At 45.7% G+C, this 17500-nt stretch overlaps 1 protein-coding gene across 1 annotated transcript; it reads left to right on the forward strand.

Annotated features, from left to right (window-relative positions):
- Positions 1-541: 541 nt before the first annotated feature.
- Positions 542-15895, forward strand: LOC127978608 (adhesion G protein-coupled receptor B1-like). Its single transcript, XM_052583387.1, has 32 exons — positions 542-1001; positions 3037-3882; positions 4696-4845; positions 5290-5385; positions 5470-5634; positions 5722-5886; positions 6030-6194; positions 6317-6481; positions 6567-6668; positions 7136-7242; positions 7320-7514; positions 7593-7661; positions 8017-8125; positions 8210-8353; positions 8433-8508; positions 8912-9014; positions 9135-9178; positions 9847-9970; positions 10720-10823; positions 11248-11350; positions 11434-11584; positions 11670-11739; positions 11830-11896; positions 11980-12065; positions 12147-12318; positions 12400-12495; positions 12580-12616; positions 12871-13505; positions 13609-13644; positions 13738-13842; positions 13962-14012; positions 14106-15895. The coding sequence occupies exons 2-32, from the start codon at positions 3174-3176 to the stop codon at positions 14301-14303; spliced, it is 4599 nt and encodes a 1532-aa protein (XP_052439347.1). The 5' UTR covers positions 542-1001; positions 3037-3173; the 3' UTR covers positions 14304-15895.
- The last annotated feature ends 1605 nt before the right edge of the window (positions 15896-17500 follow it).

The following is a 17500-nucleotide window of genomic DNA, read 5'->3' on the forward strand; positions in this document are numbered from 1 at the left end:
AAGTTCACTGGTTTAAAGTTCCCAACACACACACACACACACACCTAAAAAAATAATAAATAAATAAATAAATAATACAACGTCTACTGCGTGTTTTGTTGTTTTAATAATTATTTTATTAGTCTGTTTGAATGATTAAGTAGTTTGATTATGATATAAACTGAAAAAAAGTGGTGTTGTAGGAACTATTTCAACTCAGAATTTGTTAGTACATTTCACACATACAGAAACTTTAATTAACACATTGAATTAAACGTGAATTTAGAAAGACTAGAAAAGTCGAATGTATTCCGAAGATCATATCTAGCAGTAATGTTGTTGTAGTTTGCTGTGTGTCAGTTGTGTTGATTAGTGTGGGCTTCAGGTGTAATGATGTAACGCTCGCTGTCAGTGAGAGAAAGCGCCGTGGAGTCTCTCTTTCCGGTTCTGCGCTCGTGTGTGCGCACATCGGCCCTTCCTATTCGTCTTTCAGTGTGTCCAGAACACACACACACACACACACTCTCTCTCTCTCTCTCCCCCGCGCGCTGTCTCATTCATCGGTGCGCGCGATCCACGCAGGGTGGAGGGGTTTATAAGGCAGCGCGAGGAGGCCACACGCCACTCCGACTCAAACACTTCAGACCACAAGCAGCAAGACTCCGAAGCCGAGAGTACAAGTACCAACCGAACCGAGACAAGACAAAAAGCAGACCGAGAAAAGCGAGCCTCCGGAGCTCCGCATTCGTCCTTTGCCCGTTATTAGCTCGCCTGCTCTCACTGGAATACAGAAGCAGCAGAAGCAGCAGTAGAAGAGGTTGGTAGTAAACTCTCTGGAGTTTGGTCAGAGTCGCTTTGTGCCGTTGCGCTTGTGGAAGTGAAGTGCCCTGAGACTTGGACATCCAGCCCGGGACGTCTGGACGCGTTTAGACCCGTTCCCGCATCCCAGCATTCCCGCGGAAGACTTTGAGACTGTCGGATGGAGAGCGCCTGTTAGACACACTAGAGTAACTCAGTAACAGGTAACAGAAGCTGCAGTTTGTTTAATGCACGTTCATTGTAAACTTGGTTTGGTCAGCGGCGCTTCACTACCTGCTGATGTGCGGTGCGAGGCTGGATGGAGGTCTGCATGGATGCACGGTGCTGAAGCGGTGCCGCTGTCCGCGGTGCTGAAACGCTCTCGACACCCGCTTCTATAAGCTGCTGCCGTGTGCTGCTATTTGTCTTCTATTAAGTTTGTATGTTTCTGGCTTAAGTGAAAGAAGATCGTTTGCCAGTGTATGTGAACTTTAGCAAAAGTCTTATTTTATGAACAGAAGATTATTTAATGTTTATGCTTATTTAAGCATAATATGCTCAAATGCTTAGAGAGCAAATTATTAACTTTTAGTTAACTTTAGTTGCTTTTAGCATCTGCACCTTTAGTTCTAACTGCAACGCATTTTATAATCAGTCAGTATTCATGCTCTTTGCATTCTGTGTTTACTTAAAGTTGTTGCGCACTGATAATTTCGCTCCTCTTTTCAGAGCTCGGCTGATAATGTCTGCAGCGCGTGCGTCAGCGAGCAGCTTCATTTGTTTGCACATAGCGTTAAATTACTATATATTTCTTATTTGATCGGATCACACTGCAAACAGCTCGATTTCTGATTTTGCTGCAATGTATAGTTTTACTCATTTGGCATGTAGATAAAGATAATCATGAAGTGTTTTTGCAAAGTATTCCTCCTGCAGGTGCATGACATTAATGAGTGTTGTTTGTCGAAGACTGTGTGTTTGGTCATGCACACAGTGATGGGGTGTTTGTGTTATTGTTTTGAAAGCACTAGACACACACTGAGATGTCTCAGCAGCAGATCTGAGCTCACAGATGGCTCTTAGTGTGCTTGGCAGAGCCGTGTGTGTCTCAGACTTTCCCAGGATTAAATACAAAGTGTCTTTGTTTGTTCAGATCAGATACAATCTAACATTCATCCCAGGATCAGACCGGTCAGAAGACATCAGGGGTTAATGTGCGCTGGCTTTGCTTGCACGGATTCACATAAACTCTGTGCATCTGTCTGTCTCACTCTCTGTCTGTCTCTTTCTCACAGACTTCCTGCTGACTCTACTTCAGCTCTTTCAAAAATCAGCTGTTTCCATAACTACAGATGTAATGTGTAATTTCAGCCCCCTAATTGGGCTGTAGAAAGAGGTAGAGTGGCAGAGCTGAAGTACTCTCATTTTCTGTAGAGCTGATAGTTTCCGGTGTCTCAAACTCAATACAGTGCAGAAAATCAGACATGAGCTGCATTAGTGCTGTAACTAAAGAAAGCCAACAGAGCAGAGCAACAATTTACCTCATTTTATGCAACTGTTGCGCTTTAGTTTTTCAGTCTCAGTTTCAGAATGAGGAAGGTGATGATGAAGATAAGGGGACACTGGTTCTCAGAAAAGGACCTCTCACAGCTGCTCTCTCTTTTATCTTGCTCCTGAATGAGTGTCTTTGAGCGAAAGAGAGCGAGACGCCAGAAAACAAGGCAAGTTCTATAATAGAGCGAGGGACTGGGTTTGGAAAAAGAGAGGTGCAGCTTATAATGCACAAAGATGCTCCACATGTTTCTCGAGCACCTGTAGCTATGGCAACAGTCAGACTTCGAAAGTTCCTCAATAGCTGCTTTCTGTCAGGGAGGGGGCATGTGTTCCTGCACAAATATCCTGCTCTCTTGCTGTGAGAATCTTTCCAGAGCTGCACTTTCGTGGGTGCAAGCCGAGTCTTGGTGGACGTCAGTTTGACGCAATCGTCTCTGCCACGTGTGAAAGCGTGGGCAGTAGAGAACGAGAGAGCGATGCGGAGAGAGATTCCTGTGAAGGGCACTGTAATTATAGTCTGTGTGTAATGGCAGAGCTTGCATTAGCGACAGCACTCCGACTAATGCTAATGGAGGGCACAGCTCTCATCTACAGATACGATTCAGATGGCAGACCTGTTCCAGTATGATAATTATTACAATGACTGTCATGCTATGATTGACAGGTGCTAACTCTGAGGCCCTTCTGTTTCTTGTTTTCCCACAGATATGTCTCCTTCAATCTAGTGAAGAATCAAACCCTCCATCCACATTTACTACAGTAAAAAGATCAAACCCCTGCCAGATCAAAGAAGCCAAGTTAACTCCTATCAAAGGGTCCACCCGTCCTCCTGAAGTGAAAACATGGAGTGGTGGTCCGTCTCATTGGCGCTGTGCGCTTGCATGTGTGTGATGTTCACCCCGAGCATCTCCACTCCCTCTGGGCCAGCGTCTGCCACCTGTGCCACCCTGGAGCAAAGCCGCTTCTTCGGTGTGTTCTCCTCTAAGACTGCCCTGCCTTCAACGCCTTGCTCCTGGACCCTGCAAAACCCTGATCCTCGCCGATACACTGTCTACATGAAGATCACCAAGCCTACCGAGTCCTGCACCCCACGACAGGTCCGAACCTTCCAGTTCGACTCGTTCCTGGAGACCTCTCGCACATACCTGGGGATGGAGAGCTTCGATGAGGTGGTCCGACTGTGCGACGCTTCCTCTGCGGTGGCCTACCTGGAGTCCAGCAAACAGTTCCTGCAGGTGCGGAAGGTGATGCCACGTCTTGGTATGGAGCCCGTGGAGGAAGACGAAGGGAACGACGAAGGCAGCCAGTTCAACGCTGAGTTTCTGGTCGTGGGGAAGAGGAACCCGAGTATGCCAGCCTGTGAGATGCTGTGTCAGTGGTTAGAAGACTGCCTGGCCACCAGCACCCACGGAAACCCCTGCGGCATCATGATGACCCCCTGTCAGTGCTGGGAGCCTCCCAAAAGGAGAAACGGTTGCTACAGGGGTGGAGTCTACACAGAGAAGTGCTCGCCCACCATTAGAGACAGCAACCGCGACGCCGAGATCATGAGTAAGTCAATCCACTATTATTCATATAGCACTTTTTACAGTCTAGATTGTGCCAAAGCAGCTTTACAGTATTAAACAGGGAAAAGGTATATTGAAATAGTGTTATAGTCTCCTCTGGCCAGATGAGACCAGCAGTTTAATTCTAGACTGCAGCAAAGTCAGATTGTGCAGAGGACCGATGGCCGTCTAGGTGATGAGGTCTTCAGAGGGGATCTGTTTCTGGGGCTCATCTAGTTAACAAGTGTGTGAAATGCAAGCTTCCAGTAGCAACTCATTCCAGCAGGCTCTCCTAAAAGAGAATGAACATCTATTGATGTGGTTCTGCGGGAGCAGCTGCTCTATAGCTGTGCTCCACAAGCCTCCGTTTGAGCAATCAATGCCCCGTGCTTGAGGTTGTTATGGCAACCCACCGGGTTCCAAAAGCACCACATCCAAAGAGTGCCTCGGTATAAGAGGGAGTTCACCCTTTAAAATGGTCTCATATGGTGTCCTGGCATTTGGCCTACAAAGCTTTTTTTGTTTAGAAAAGGTTCAATGCACTTTTTTGTGAAAGAGACTTTTTTGCCCCGAGGTTATGAAGGCCGGTATCATACCTACATTTCAAAACAATGCCACATCGATTGTAAATAAGCTTATTTGATGCCTCTATTATGCCCCTGAAGTTTCCATGCAGATAGTTGACCACCAGATGTCAGCAGTGTTATCATGACTCATTCACAGCGAATGTCCTCTCCTCCACCTCTTCAGCATTACTCATCCACCATGTGCACTTAACAGAAGTGATGTGGAGCTGATCTGTGTGATGTGTTTGCAGAAGGCTGGAATGGATGGGGCCGCTGGTCCGAGTGCAGTAACGAGTGCGGCGGTGGAGTCCAGGTGCGCAGCCGCGTGTGTCAGCCTGAGGACGGTGTCTGTGAGGGCGTCGTAGAGGAGGGACGAGCCTGCAACCCTCAGCCCTGCATCGGTCAGTTCCACGTCCATGAATGTGACCCTGGACCACAACCACAATCATAAGAGTCATTTTGTTTTTATTGAGATTTAGACATCATCTCTCCAGTGATGTGTGGTTTGTTTGGAGAACAATATTTGAAAATCTGGAATCTGAGGGAGCAAAAAAATCTAAATATTGAGAAAATCATCTTTAAAGTTGTTCAAATGAAGTTCTTAGTAATGCATATTACTAATCAAAAATTAAGTTTTAATACATGATCTTTATTTAATCTCCTCATGATTTTTGGCATAAAAGAAAAGTGTATAATTTTGACCCATACAATGTATTGTTGACTTGCTACAAATATACCTGTGCTACTGACGACTGCTTCTGTGCTGCAGGGACACAGATGTGCACTGCAGTGAATGCACGAGCATGTTATCTGATCTTACATGTGGTTTGGGTTGATTTGTCCAGGTCAAGTACGACAGAGAAGTCAAGGTCTGCGTTCCATTGTCAGCCAGCGGCGTGATGCTGATGGCACCGTCATGACAAACCAAGCCCCTCAGAAAGGTATGTGTCTCTTTTGCAACATTAGAAAGCGGTCCGGATGTTGTGGAAGTGTTGTTCTAAATCAGACTCTTTGTTATGCTACAGAAGAGGTCCAGCAGGACACGTGGTCTTCATGGAGCACGTGTTCAGTGAGTTGTGGTGAAGGCTTGCAATCTCGCACACGCTCCTGCATGACGTCCACTTACAGCACCCAGTGCACCGGCCCTTTGAGAGAGAATAGACCCTGCAACAACACCGTCGCCTGCCCAGGTACTGCAGCTCACATAAATACAACGCCTGCATTTGTTTGTCTGGGTCCAGGAACTGAGGGATTGAATAACAATGCTGTTTTTTCAGTGAACGGAGCGTGGGATGAATGGGCTCCCTGGAGTTTGTGCTCATCCACATGTGGTCGTGGATACCGTGATCGTGTCCGCACCTGCAAACAGCCTCAGAATGGTGGAGAACCCTGCCGTGGACCGGTCAAACAGACCAAGTTCTGCAACATCGCAGTCTGCCCAGGTCAGTTAACTGACCGCTATTCCAGATCTCAACACCAGATTGCACTGTTCACCTCAGAAATGCAAGCCCTTTTCAAATGCAACAAGGAAGATGACAGTGGAGCTTCAATAATGATAATTATTCTGTCTTTCCTCTCTGCATAGTTGATGGCTACTGGAACGACTGGTCCGCATGGACTCCTTGCTCTGCCTCTTGCTCGAATGGAACGATGAAGAGAACTCGTGAGTGTAACGGTCCCTCGTACGGAGGCTCAGAGTGCAGAGGAGAATGGCAAGAAACCACCAACTGCTTCCTCAGAGACTGCCCAGGTACAGTATTCATCTCTAAATACTGTCCAGTTTCTGAATATGAAGTGTTTCTTGTGAATGGTCAGTAAATGGCTCAGCAAGTGTTTTTATGAAAGATACTCAAGTGTGTTGTCGCCCTCTAGTGGACGGGAGATGGCTGTTGTGGAGCTCATGGGGCAGTTGCAGCAAGTCCTGCGGTGGAGGTCATCAGCTCAGACAGAGAGTGTGTGAAGGACCTTTCTTTAGAGGAAACCCATGCATCGGAGATAAATCAGAAATGCGAAACTGCAACGAGAAGCGGTGCCCAGGTGAGTGCTCAAACCAGATGTTTTACTCATTTATGCACCAGTTTCGAGGCAGTTTTTTGAAGGGCTTATAAAATGTGTCTGACAGAGCCTCACGAGATCTGTGGAGAGGAGAACTACGGCAGTGTGGTGTGGAAGAGAACGCCTGCGGGAGACACAGCGGCTGTGTCCTGTCCTTCTGATGCCACAGGTACTGATCAGAGATCTCAGTCACCCGGAGCTCTGCCTTCTGTGACGAATCTGGGTCATTGCCTGATTTTAACTCTTTCCCCGCCAGCTTCTTTTTTTTTTTAAGTTCACAGCCACCGCCAGCATTTTTTATGATTTTCAGTCAAATTTCATGGCCCCCAGAGTATTTTCTTTTATGAATGTCTGAACATGCAATACACCAAGATAAATAACAGACCCTCTATTAAAAAAAAAAAAATGATTCAAGATTTTTTTTTAATCTACACTTGAATGTAGGTAGCTTTAAAAAAAAAAAGGAAAAAAAATGATTCTATATATGAGTCAGTGATGTCATCATCCATCATTCAGGAGAAGTGTAATAGCGCCTCCGAGTGTATATCAGTGAGAACACAGAGACTCTGAGTCTCCTGAGATTGGCAGGGAGAGAGTTAATGAAAGAATTAACCCTTCTCTCCCTGACTCCTGCAGGCCTGATCCTGCGCAGATGCACTCTGGACGCCGTGGGTCTGGCCTTCTGGGAGAACCCCACTCACATCAAATGCATCTCCAAGGAATTCCAGCACATCCAGAGCCTGGTAAGCTCCGTCTACTCATACTTCATGTTAGCATAAAGGCTTCAGGACTGGATTCTCAAGCTTCCTTCTCCTTCCAGATGCGTGATCATGTGATTCCGTCTCAGAGCGGTCAGCTGGTGGACGGTGTGTCCGAGGCGCTGTCTAAAGTGAGGATGGTGTCAACAGATAATCTGAAGTACAGCGGTGACCTGCTGGCTGTGATGGAGGTCCTGAGGAACAGCACGGAGATCTTCAGAGGCTCAAAGATGAGCCTGAGCAATGCAGATGTGGAGGTACGCTGAACCTCCATCTGAAATAAGAGTATGTGAGAGAAACACTGATCTAATTACATTGATTTCTTTAACCCACAGAATTATGCTCACACCATCAGTAACTTACTGCAGGAGACACACAAAGAGAAATGGGACGAAGCTCAGCTGGTGAGTGTGTGTGTGTGTGTGTGTGAGGCATGTGTCCTCACACTGTGTCTTCATGCTAAAAGAAGCGCACCCACATGACAATCTGCGACAGCAGTCACCGCCGACACACACACGTCAGCTCATGAATCAGTCATCAGACCATTGAGAGGAGAACCGAGACACTCTCTGTGTGCTTTCAGTAATATTAATACTATTATAGTATTTGTGAAGAATTTCAATCAGCTTTTTTTATATTTTCAGTTCCTGTTTTAGTTAGAGATTGTAGCAGTTGTATGTGCTGATGTCAGTTTATTTAGTTTTGGTTATTTTTATTTTAGTATATCTCTCTATATCAGTGCTGTTTTCTCTGCTGCAGATGGGAGCAAACATCAAGGAGTTCTTCAGTCTGGTGGAGAGCTTCATTGACATGATCGGACGTCAGATGAGAGATTTCCAGGACATCTACGAGGTCACAGATAATCTTGGTGAGTGTGAGCAGGTCAGGAGTACGAGGCAGCGGTGGATATATGAGTGTGTTTCTGACTGTGGTGTCCTGACCGTCTCTCCAGAGCTCAGCGTCCAGAAGCGTCCGCGCACCATGACCTCTGATGTGACCTTCCCCCTGAAGGGCTGGCGTGGGATGATCGACTGGGTCCGCAACTCAGAAGAGAAAGTCACAGTGTCCCGCAGCGCTCTGAGTCTAGACGTGCCAGGTACACACACACACACACACACACTCTGGCATGTGTTTGGTGTGTAAGGAGACTAATGCGGCTCTGAATGTGTGTGTAGATGCTGAGCAGAGCACTGGGTTTGTTACCGGGATCGTTCTCTACAGAAATCTGGCTCCCATCCTGTCCTTCCAGAGGTACAAGAGTTAAACAGTGATTGTATTGTGCTGATAAACGCTTATATGAATTCCCTGATGAAACTCAAGTGGTATGTGTTTGTTTGTGTGTTTCTAATGTGAACCTTTAGGTCTTAAATCACTGGGGTTTTAATAGGAATTTACTCAATTCTGTTTAATTCATCAAATAAAGTGTATTCTTCTTTATTCCGTTTATTTTGTTTGACTTAATTCATGATTTGTATGCATTATTTATTTTACGTTTGCACTTGTTTTTATTCAGTCATGTGACGTTAGAGCAGAGAGTGAAGGAAAATCAAAGCAAAGATTAGAGATGAGTTTGAGATGTGTCTGAACTCCTGACTGATGTGCACCTGATCAATACGAGTGATTCTGATCGATCGATCGTCTTCTTCTCCTGCAGCAACAGCACGCTGCTCAACTCGAAGGTTGTCACGGTAACAGTGAAGCCCAACCCTGGCTTCCTGTCTGCACCTGTTCAGATCGACTTCCCTCACCTGCACAATGTGAGTCTTCATGAAAACCTGTGTGTGTGTGTGCAGTTAAAGACTGTGGAGGAAGTGACATATGACACAGACTCCCTCTAAGCAGACCTCTCACGCCCGTCTCTCTCTCTCTCTCTGCAGGGCACTGTGAACGAGACCTGCATCGCCTGGGACGAGAGCGAGAGGTGGGTGGAACGCTTGTGTTTGTGTGTGTGTGCGTGTGTGTGTGTGTGTGTGTGTGTGTTGTCGCAGCTCTAAAGGTCACACTCTCTCTCCTGCCCTCGCTACAGTGTGTCATCTCCACACCTCCCTGACAACCGCTAATCATATGCAAATGAGCCTCCGCCCCCTTACACTCACATCACTTATGACCTCATGAATATTCACAGCACATTCAAACCCTTCAATGGCTCTATTCATCCTCCACTGCCCACACACACACACACACACACACACATAGACACAAATACACACTTCTTAAATCAAACATTCAGATCTCTGAACTCCATCCATCTATTAGAATCAAAAATTAATTTAATTTTAATTAAATTAATTTCATTCAAACAATATTCTAGAAGTGTATTTACAGAGAATGTTCTCAGATTGTTCTGGCAAGATTTTCTCAAAATTATGAGCAAACGTTCTTCCAGTAACATTATTAGAGTGTTAGTACAAAGGTAGTTCAGTCTTTAATATTGTTCTCAAAAGCATCACTGTACTGTGGTCTGGAGTGTGTGTGTGTGTGTGTGTGTGTGTGTGTGTGTGGACGAGCTGCTCTGCTGCTGAGTGTGTGTGGGGGGGGTTATTTGACAGTGTATCTTACTCTTGTGTGTGTGTGTGTGTGTGTGTGCAGCGCGTCTCTGCTCGGCTCCTGGTCCGCGCGCGGCTGCAGATCGGTGGTGCGCGACTCCAGCACTGCATGTGTGTGTGACGGACTGTCCACCTTCGCCGTGATCGCAAGACCGAACCCTGATCTGGTAAGAGTCTGATCATCACCGGACCATCTGTGTGTGTCGCCGTCTCTCTCTCTGTGTGTGTGTGTGTTTGTGAGAGAGAGTGAATATGGAGCGTTAACCGTTCATCATAGATCATCGTGTGACTGGATCTGCCCGTGTTTAACGTGAGTTCAGTCTTTATCTATCGACGGTTTGATTGATAGCTAACAGAGATGATGATGATCAATCTCTTCTCATCACAACATCAAATCCTCTTCAGGAATCTGATGATCGATGATGGAGCCTATTATTTTCATTCTCGTATTTGTTTGGTGCTTTAATGTGTTCGTGTGATCGTTGTTTTCGATTTTTTGGTGCAGAAGCAGTTGCCATGGCAACTGCATCCGCAGCCCTGCGCTGTAATTATCAGCACTAGAGAAAATAAACTCTCTGCTCTGCAACGCAGCACGTCCAGACACAATGCCTCTGTTTAAACAACATCACGCATTGCAAGCGGGTTTAAAAGACCTTTTACATGCCTTCAGTGTGTGTGTCTTTTAAGAGGAAATATGATGATGCGTTTCGTTCTGCAAGGGCACATGAAGGTGGAAAGCAGCTCATAATATAACACACGCACAGCAGCAGTGGAGGAATGTGGAGCATCTCTCTCACCTCCACGTCTCCTTCACATCAGCTGCCCTGTTTCTGCCAGTCATTCTGTCCAGAGGGAGCTGTGTGTGTGTGTGTGTGTGTGTGTGCATTAACACTGATGTTACCGTGTTTCCTCACAGAACATGGATAAATCTCTGTTGCCGTCGGTTACGATGATTGTGGGATGCGGAGTGTCTTCCCTCACGCTCCTCCTCCTCATCATCATCTACGTCTCTGTGTGGAAGTAAGAAACTTATCCTAATGCTTCATTTACTGATTGATTGTTATGATTCATTTAATTGATGTGTGGTTTATTAATTGGTTGCATCAAAAAGGTTGTGTTACAAACATTTTGATGTCATGAACCAATAAATGAACTGTCAAATTTTAGATTTATACAGTAAAAAGGGGCAGGAAGTATGTGTATTTTGGTAGAACTTTAAGAACCAGTTTACAGTATTTACTAGCATGCATATTGTTAGCATATTGACTGATTATTAGTACTTATATAGAGTAGTTAATAGTTAACTAATTGTGAGAAGTTGACTAAAATATTTAAATATGGGATATATATCTCTAAACTTTTTCTCAGACCCCAGTCTATAAAAAAACTCTGGTTTGGTTGATGGAATTTTATTAATTCTCTCTCTCTCTCTCTCTCTTCTCAGGTACATCCGTTCTGAGCGCTCAGTGATCCTGATCAACTTCTGTCTGTCAATCATCTGCTCCAACGCCCTCATTCTGATCAGTCAGACGCAAGCACGGAACCAGGTATAACCCCGAGCCTGAAGCTGACTGTTCACATCAGCTCTGATGACCAGCGGCTCACCTGTCACTCCGTCTGTCTCTCACAGGTCATGTGTGCTTTGGTGGCGGCATTGCTGCAGTTCTTCTTCCTGTCCTCGTTCTGTTGGGTCCTGACGGAGGCGTGGCAGTCCTACATGGCCGTTACGGGCCGCCTGCGTAACCGCATCATCCGCAAGCGCTTCCTGTGTCTGGGATGGGGTGAGTGTGTTTGTGTTTGTGCTTCTGTAGAGTGTTGCATGTCTCAAGCGATGGGGTGTTTAACTCTCTCTGGATTCTCTCTCAGGTCTGCCTGCTTTAGTCGTCGCTGTTTCGGTCGGCTTCACCAAAGCCAAAGGATACGGCACCGTCAACTAGTGAGTATTTCCCATCTTGTTTCCCATCTTTCTCTTTCCATGTGTGTCTTTGTGAGTTTAACACTGGTGTTTCTTCTTCTTTCCCCACAGCTGTTGGTTGTCTCTTGAAGGCGGTCTCTTGTACTCATTTGTGGGTCCAGCAGCTGCTGTCGTTCTGGTGAGGAGCCGCTCATGGTCAATGCATGATCGACAGCATGTGCATTGTTGAGCCTTCACTGATGTCTCTTTGTGTGTCTTCAGGTCAACATGGTGATTGGAATTCTGGTTTTCAACAAGCTTGTGTCCAAGGATGGCATCACGGATGTTAAGCTGAAAGAGAGGGCTGGGTAAGACATACTGTACACTCCTGATTAAACTCCAGTCACACTGAAGAGTCCAGAGCAAGTATTAAATGCAGTGTCCTGCAGGGCGTCGCTGTGGAGCTCCTGTGTGGTTCTCCCTCTTCTCGCTCTGACGTGGATGTCTGCAGTGTTGGCCATCACAGACCGCCGCTCCGCACTGTTCCAGATCCTCTTTGCTGTGTTCGATTCTCTGGAGGGATTCATCATTGTCATGGTGCACTGCATCCTGCGCAGAGAGGTCAGTACGCTTACTATCAAAGCACATATGTGTTTAATGTGTCTTTGAGTATGCTAGAGCTAATAAATGTGTGTTTTTCAGGTTCAAGATGCGGTGAAGTGCCGTGTGGTGGACCGCAAAGATGATGGAAATGGTGATTCCGGCAGCTCCCTGCAGAACGGCCACACACAGCTCGTGGTGAGTCTATATGCAAGTATTCTCATGCATTTTACATTTTAAAAAGGGCATTTATAAATCAAATTTATTTTTTCCTGTGTGCAGTCTGACTTTGAGAAGGATGGCGACTCAAACCGACCAGGTGAGGATATAAACAAAAAATTGCCATATTGACATTGCCGTACAACGGAGGTATCCAAACCTGTTCCTGGAGAGTTTAGCTTCAACCATAATTAAACACAGCTCAATCAGCTAATCAAGGTTTTCTGGAAGCTAAACTATGCATGACATTGGCCCTCCGGGAGCAGGATTGGACACCCCTGCAAAGAAACTGGGGGGCTTATCCAAAGCTTATCCATGCCTCGTGATCTGACCTTCCTCTTTGCCTCCCTTCAGGTGGAATGAAGAGCTCCTCTGAGGAGAAGATGCCCCCTCCACAGATGCCCCTTCCCCTCGGCCCGAATTTCCATACCCTTCCATCTAACCCCAGCGGAAAAAGCCACATTCCCCCCGTCCCAGAGTACTCCAGCCATACGCTCACCCTACGGAGAGAGAAAGGTCACGGAGTCGACCCGTCCTGTGGCAAACCCGTGTACGTGTGTGACAGTGAGCTCTTCAAGCAGCTGGATGCTGATCTGGCCCTCGCTCAGGCCGAGAGCATCTGTCCGGATGGCAGCGGTTATGTGCTCCTGCCCAACACCACCTCAACCCTTCGTTCCAAACCCAAGGACGACTCCAGCAGCTCCAGCAAATACAACATCAGCACAGAGCTCCCACAGGCCCGTCTCATGCATCTGAGTGGAACCTTCGCCGAACCGCAAGCTGCCTACGCTGTCAAGACTCTCCCCGCTGACCGTGTCAGTGTTTCCTATTCGGAGCGAGACTCACCCATTCAGAACATCCACAACATCTCCAGCGAGAGTCACGTGACCAGCAGTCTGGGCGACACGTTCGACTCCATGAACTCCATGATGTCCAAGAGCGAAACCATCTCCACCTTGTCCATGAGTTCTTTGGAAGTCAGCGAGGGGGTAAGAAATGACATTTACACTTCGTTGAATGCTGCATCTGAAGAATTACGCAATGTACATGATACTTAAGTTTGCTGTCGCTCTTTCGGTTTAACTCTCACAGAGGCAGAAATCTCGTTACGCAGAACTGGATTTTGAGGTAGTTACTCACTACAGAGTTTTCCACTGTGGAGTTACATGAATTTAAATCTTTAACAGTGCAGCTTTAACTGTTCCCTTCTTTATCATGTAGAAAATCATGCACACACGCAAACGCCATCAGAACATGTTCCAGGACCTCAACAGGAAGATGCATCCTGCTGAGAAGGACAGGGAGTCACCAGCATCCGACAGCAAGGTGAGCCGCCAAACTTCATGACGCTCATGTGTGGAACTGATCAGAGCTGTTCAGAGCTGGACCATGCTCACTTACTTTCATTGGTTGGTCTTTAGAGTAATGCTATCTTCTCTCTGCAGTCCGTCAGATGGAGCGTTTCCTCCGCTGGAAGCGATAAGACAAACCACAGCGTAAGTGTCTCGCTCTTTTCACTGCATGAGAAGGACATTTTCTCATTCCAAACTGCACGGTCTCTAACTCTGTTTCCTAATGTTCCTTTTTAGGATAAGCAGCAGGGAGCAATGGATCGGTCCTGGGAGAGCACGAGCAGGTCACAGGCGTCTCCTCCTGCCTGGGTCCGGAAGGACATGGAGCCATTGCAGGCGTCTCCTCTGGATCTCCAAGGCATGGAATGGGAAAAAGCCGGAGCGACAATCCCTCTGGTGGGCCAAGATATCATCGACCTGCAGACAGAGGTGTGAGGGCACAGCGTTTAACCCTGAACACCTCGGTCTGCTTTTGATTTGGGAAAGAGAGCTGAAATGAAGGGATGAGCATGTAGAGTGCAGAGAGGTAGAGAAGAACCCGAGAGGGGAGTGCTGTACCCATCTGTCACTTGAATATGTGTCTCTCCGACTTCAGAAGTAGCTCTCAGCTCAAGATGACACTGACCTCATAAGAAGGTATCTGAACAGGGAGAAAGGTTTTCTCCACGAGGGGAAAGATTCTGGTCGGTTCATCGAGAGCTTTTCCCAACACGCTTCCATCTGGTCCAGGACATGGTGTGGACGCCTGCCTGTGCACTTTCATTTTTCCGCAATTCCGTTTAGGAATGGTGCGAATCTTCCTGCAGAAGGGACGAACGCTTTCTTGGCTGCTCGAGTATGGCCTTTGGCGGCCCCTTCCAGAGCGTTCTCTTCGGTCAAGAGGCCGATGTCTCCCATGAGCCTCTAGGGGTTGTTAGCTGTGCCGAATGGACGCAGATGAACTACCATCGCTGTGGTCTGTGTTTTTAGCGGTTTGCATGAAGCAATTCTGGACGCTTCCATCAAACTTTGGGAAAATAATTGTACTGAAAACTTGACTATAAAGAGCTGAGCATTTACTTCCCATAATTCCTTTGTTGTTATTGTAACAAGTTATTATTATGAATGTTATTTCTTTGTTCTTATGATCATGTTATGATTTTGATGATAGTGTTTCTCCTCTTGTCTTCATACCTGTGTTCATCAATGTTTAATTTTAAGTACCATATGAAACGGTCCGTTCATTCCCGAAACAGCAGCAGGAGGATCTATCCCAGCAGGAGCAGCTGATATTCTCAGCATTCTGGGAAATGTAGTTGGAGCAGCAGTGACTGTGTAGCCTTGGACTCTTTGAGGACGAGCTGTTGTTTCCTCCTCCGCTCCATTGGATCAGACCACTGTGTTCCCTCCATTCCCACCAGCAGCTCTTTCTACGGCCTTTTGAACGAAGCCCCAGCACACGTTATGGGCTCCTGCCCACCTGTGAACTTCCGCAGTGCCGGAAGTAGTTATGCCAAACAATAGACTGGCATCAGTGCAATTTGAGGACATATGCTTGATGCCCAAGCAGGACTGGAATCTTGGCAGGTTTTTGTTAACTATTTTCAGAGTTTTATATCATCTTTATAGAGCATATAGAAACCTTTATGACAACACTGTTCATGGACTATTTTAGCTATTATGTGAGAAGGACAAAACAAGACGTGTCTTGCTGCTAAAAGAACTTTCAGGAAAGAAAAAATGCTATCATAATAATAGCATAGAGATATTTCTGACTTTGCTTCAGGAAAATGCCCTAGAGTTTTTTACTTGATTCCTCCATATTGTTGAGACACTGAACCCTCGGTCGTCTGTATGGTCTCTTGTTTTATAAACCTGTTTGTGTTCTGTTTCTAAACCTTGTGTCTCCTCATTCCTGTGAGGTTCCTGATGTCGGTCTGAATCTCCAACACCAGAGTCTCTGTGTGTTTCACTTCCTCTTGTGATTGTACAGTTTTAAGAACAACAGGCGAAGTTGTCTCGTTTCTAATAAAAATAAAATAACTAAACATTACAGTCTCTGTTCTTTACTTTTCTGAATCAAAAAAAAATGTGTGCACTACTAGCAGCACCAAAGTGAGCGGAAAATTAATAACTGTTGGGTTTCTTGAACACTCCCTCCTCTACCTGTCATTGATCAGTCAAACATTTCAGTCCCGCTCTAAAACTCCCATGATTGGTCAAGCCAGAAGTTGAGCTACTGAGCATCTTAAACAAACAGATTAATGTTCTGATAGCATCAAGCTACCAATCACTGACTCAGAACATGAAACTGACACCCCAAACAACACATACAACACATGTACTACAGCTTTAATGACAGCAGTTTGGGGAAAAAAAATATCTTGTTTTCTTGCCTAATGTCTTTTTATGAGTAAATGTAAATTAACGTCATCAATATCAAAATTGTTTCCAATTATTTTCCCTAAAATGCATGTTTTTATTTGGTCTATGTATATATATATATATATATATATATATATGAGCAAAACTTTACACAGCAACAGTATAAAACAAATCTATAAATAATTTGATCATTAGCATCAGGCTCTTTCTTTCAGGAAATTAGTCTGTTTGGACACAGCAGGCAAATTCAGCTTATTACCGATAAAACTAAATTTGCTTTGTTTACAGGATCTCTATTAATATTAGAGAGTGAAAACCGACCTGAACTGCTGGATATCATCAAGACACATTACGTCAATTGCATGTAACTATAAAACAGGATACAGTTTTCTGAGTAGTTGTCATGCAGTTTTTAGGGTGTTCTGAGTGGTTGCTATGTAGTTGCTAGGGTGTTCTGAGTGGTTGCTATGTAGTTGCTAGGGTGTTCTGGTGGTTTTTATGTGTTTGCTAGGCAGAAGGCCAAAATAAAGGCACACAATCTGAATGGTTACAGAATTTTATTTCATGATATATTCCTGTAATGATGGTGAAGTGATTATGATGATGAAGGTTTTGATGATGATGGTGATCTGTTGTTCTCATCTATCACCCCTTCCATAGTCTTCCCCCCATCACTCATTTCCGTCCCTTTGTTTGAGTCAAAGCTCTCGTGTGTAATGCATTTAGTTAGTGGCATTTAGAGCGCGACCCATAATGCACTGCATCGGCTCTTGTGTCTGGATGTAAATGCCAAATGCTCTCGGTGCGACGGGAGTAATTGTGTGCAGGGCTGTTATTTCATTCCACATGACGGTATGAATGTGCCACTCAAAGCTTTGTGTGGGTTTTTGGCTTGTTACTCTCAAGCCAAGAGAAGGTAATTGCGCTGTTGAATATTGTGAGTCACATGATGGCAATGGCGTAAATGAGAAAGTGGGCACTCGGGGATTACAGCTGTGCTCCTGCGTCACGGTGAAATGCCGTCGGACTCGAGAGTGCAGTTCAGCTCCGCGGGGCACAGCTCTCAGCATCTGGCGACTCAACCCAAACTACTCAAGCTCACTCTGGTCTGTCAGAGCACTGTTTCACACGCTTCAGCTGATAAAGAACACTACCCTCATATTAATATATGTTCAGGTATTGTTGTTCTTTAAGTCACTCTTCACAAGTACTAGAGCTGCTAGTCACGTACTGATAATTTGAGCAGTAAGGATTCAGTTCAGTAGATG

This window comes from Carassius gibelio, chromosome B19 (assembly GCF_023724105.1).
Source record: "Carassius gibelio isolate Cgi1373 ecotype wild population from Czech Republic chromosome B19, carGib1.2-hapl.c, whole genome shotgun sequence".
In the NCBI taxonomy this organism is placed as follows: domain Eukaryota; kingdom Metazoa; phylum Chordata; class Actinopteri; order Cypriniformes; family Cyprinidae; genus Carassius; species Carassius gibelio.

Coding starts and splice junctions, on each gene's coding strand:
- LOC127978608 (XM_052583387.1), top strand. CDS start 3,174: ATGGAGTGGTGGTCCGTCTCATTGGCGCTGTGCGCTTGCATGTGTGTG. Junction 7,243..7,319: donor TCCAGCACATCCAGAGCCTG/GTAAGCTCCGTC, acceptor TTCTCCTTCCAG/ATGCGTGATCATGTGATTCC. Junction 13,645..13,737: donor ACGCAGAACTGGATTTTGAG/GTAGTTACTCAC, acceptor TTTATCATGTAG/AAAATCATGCACACACGCAA.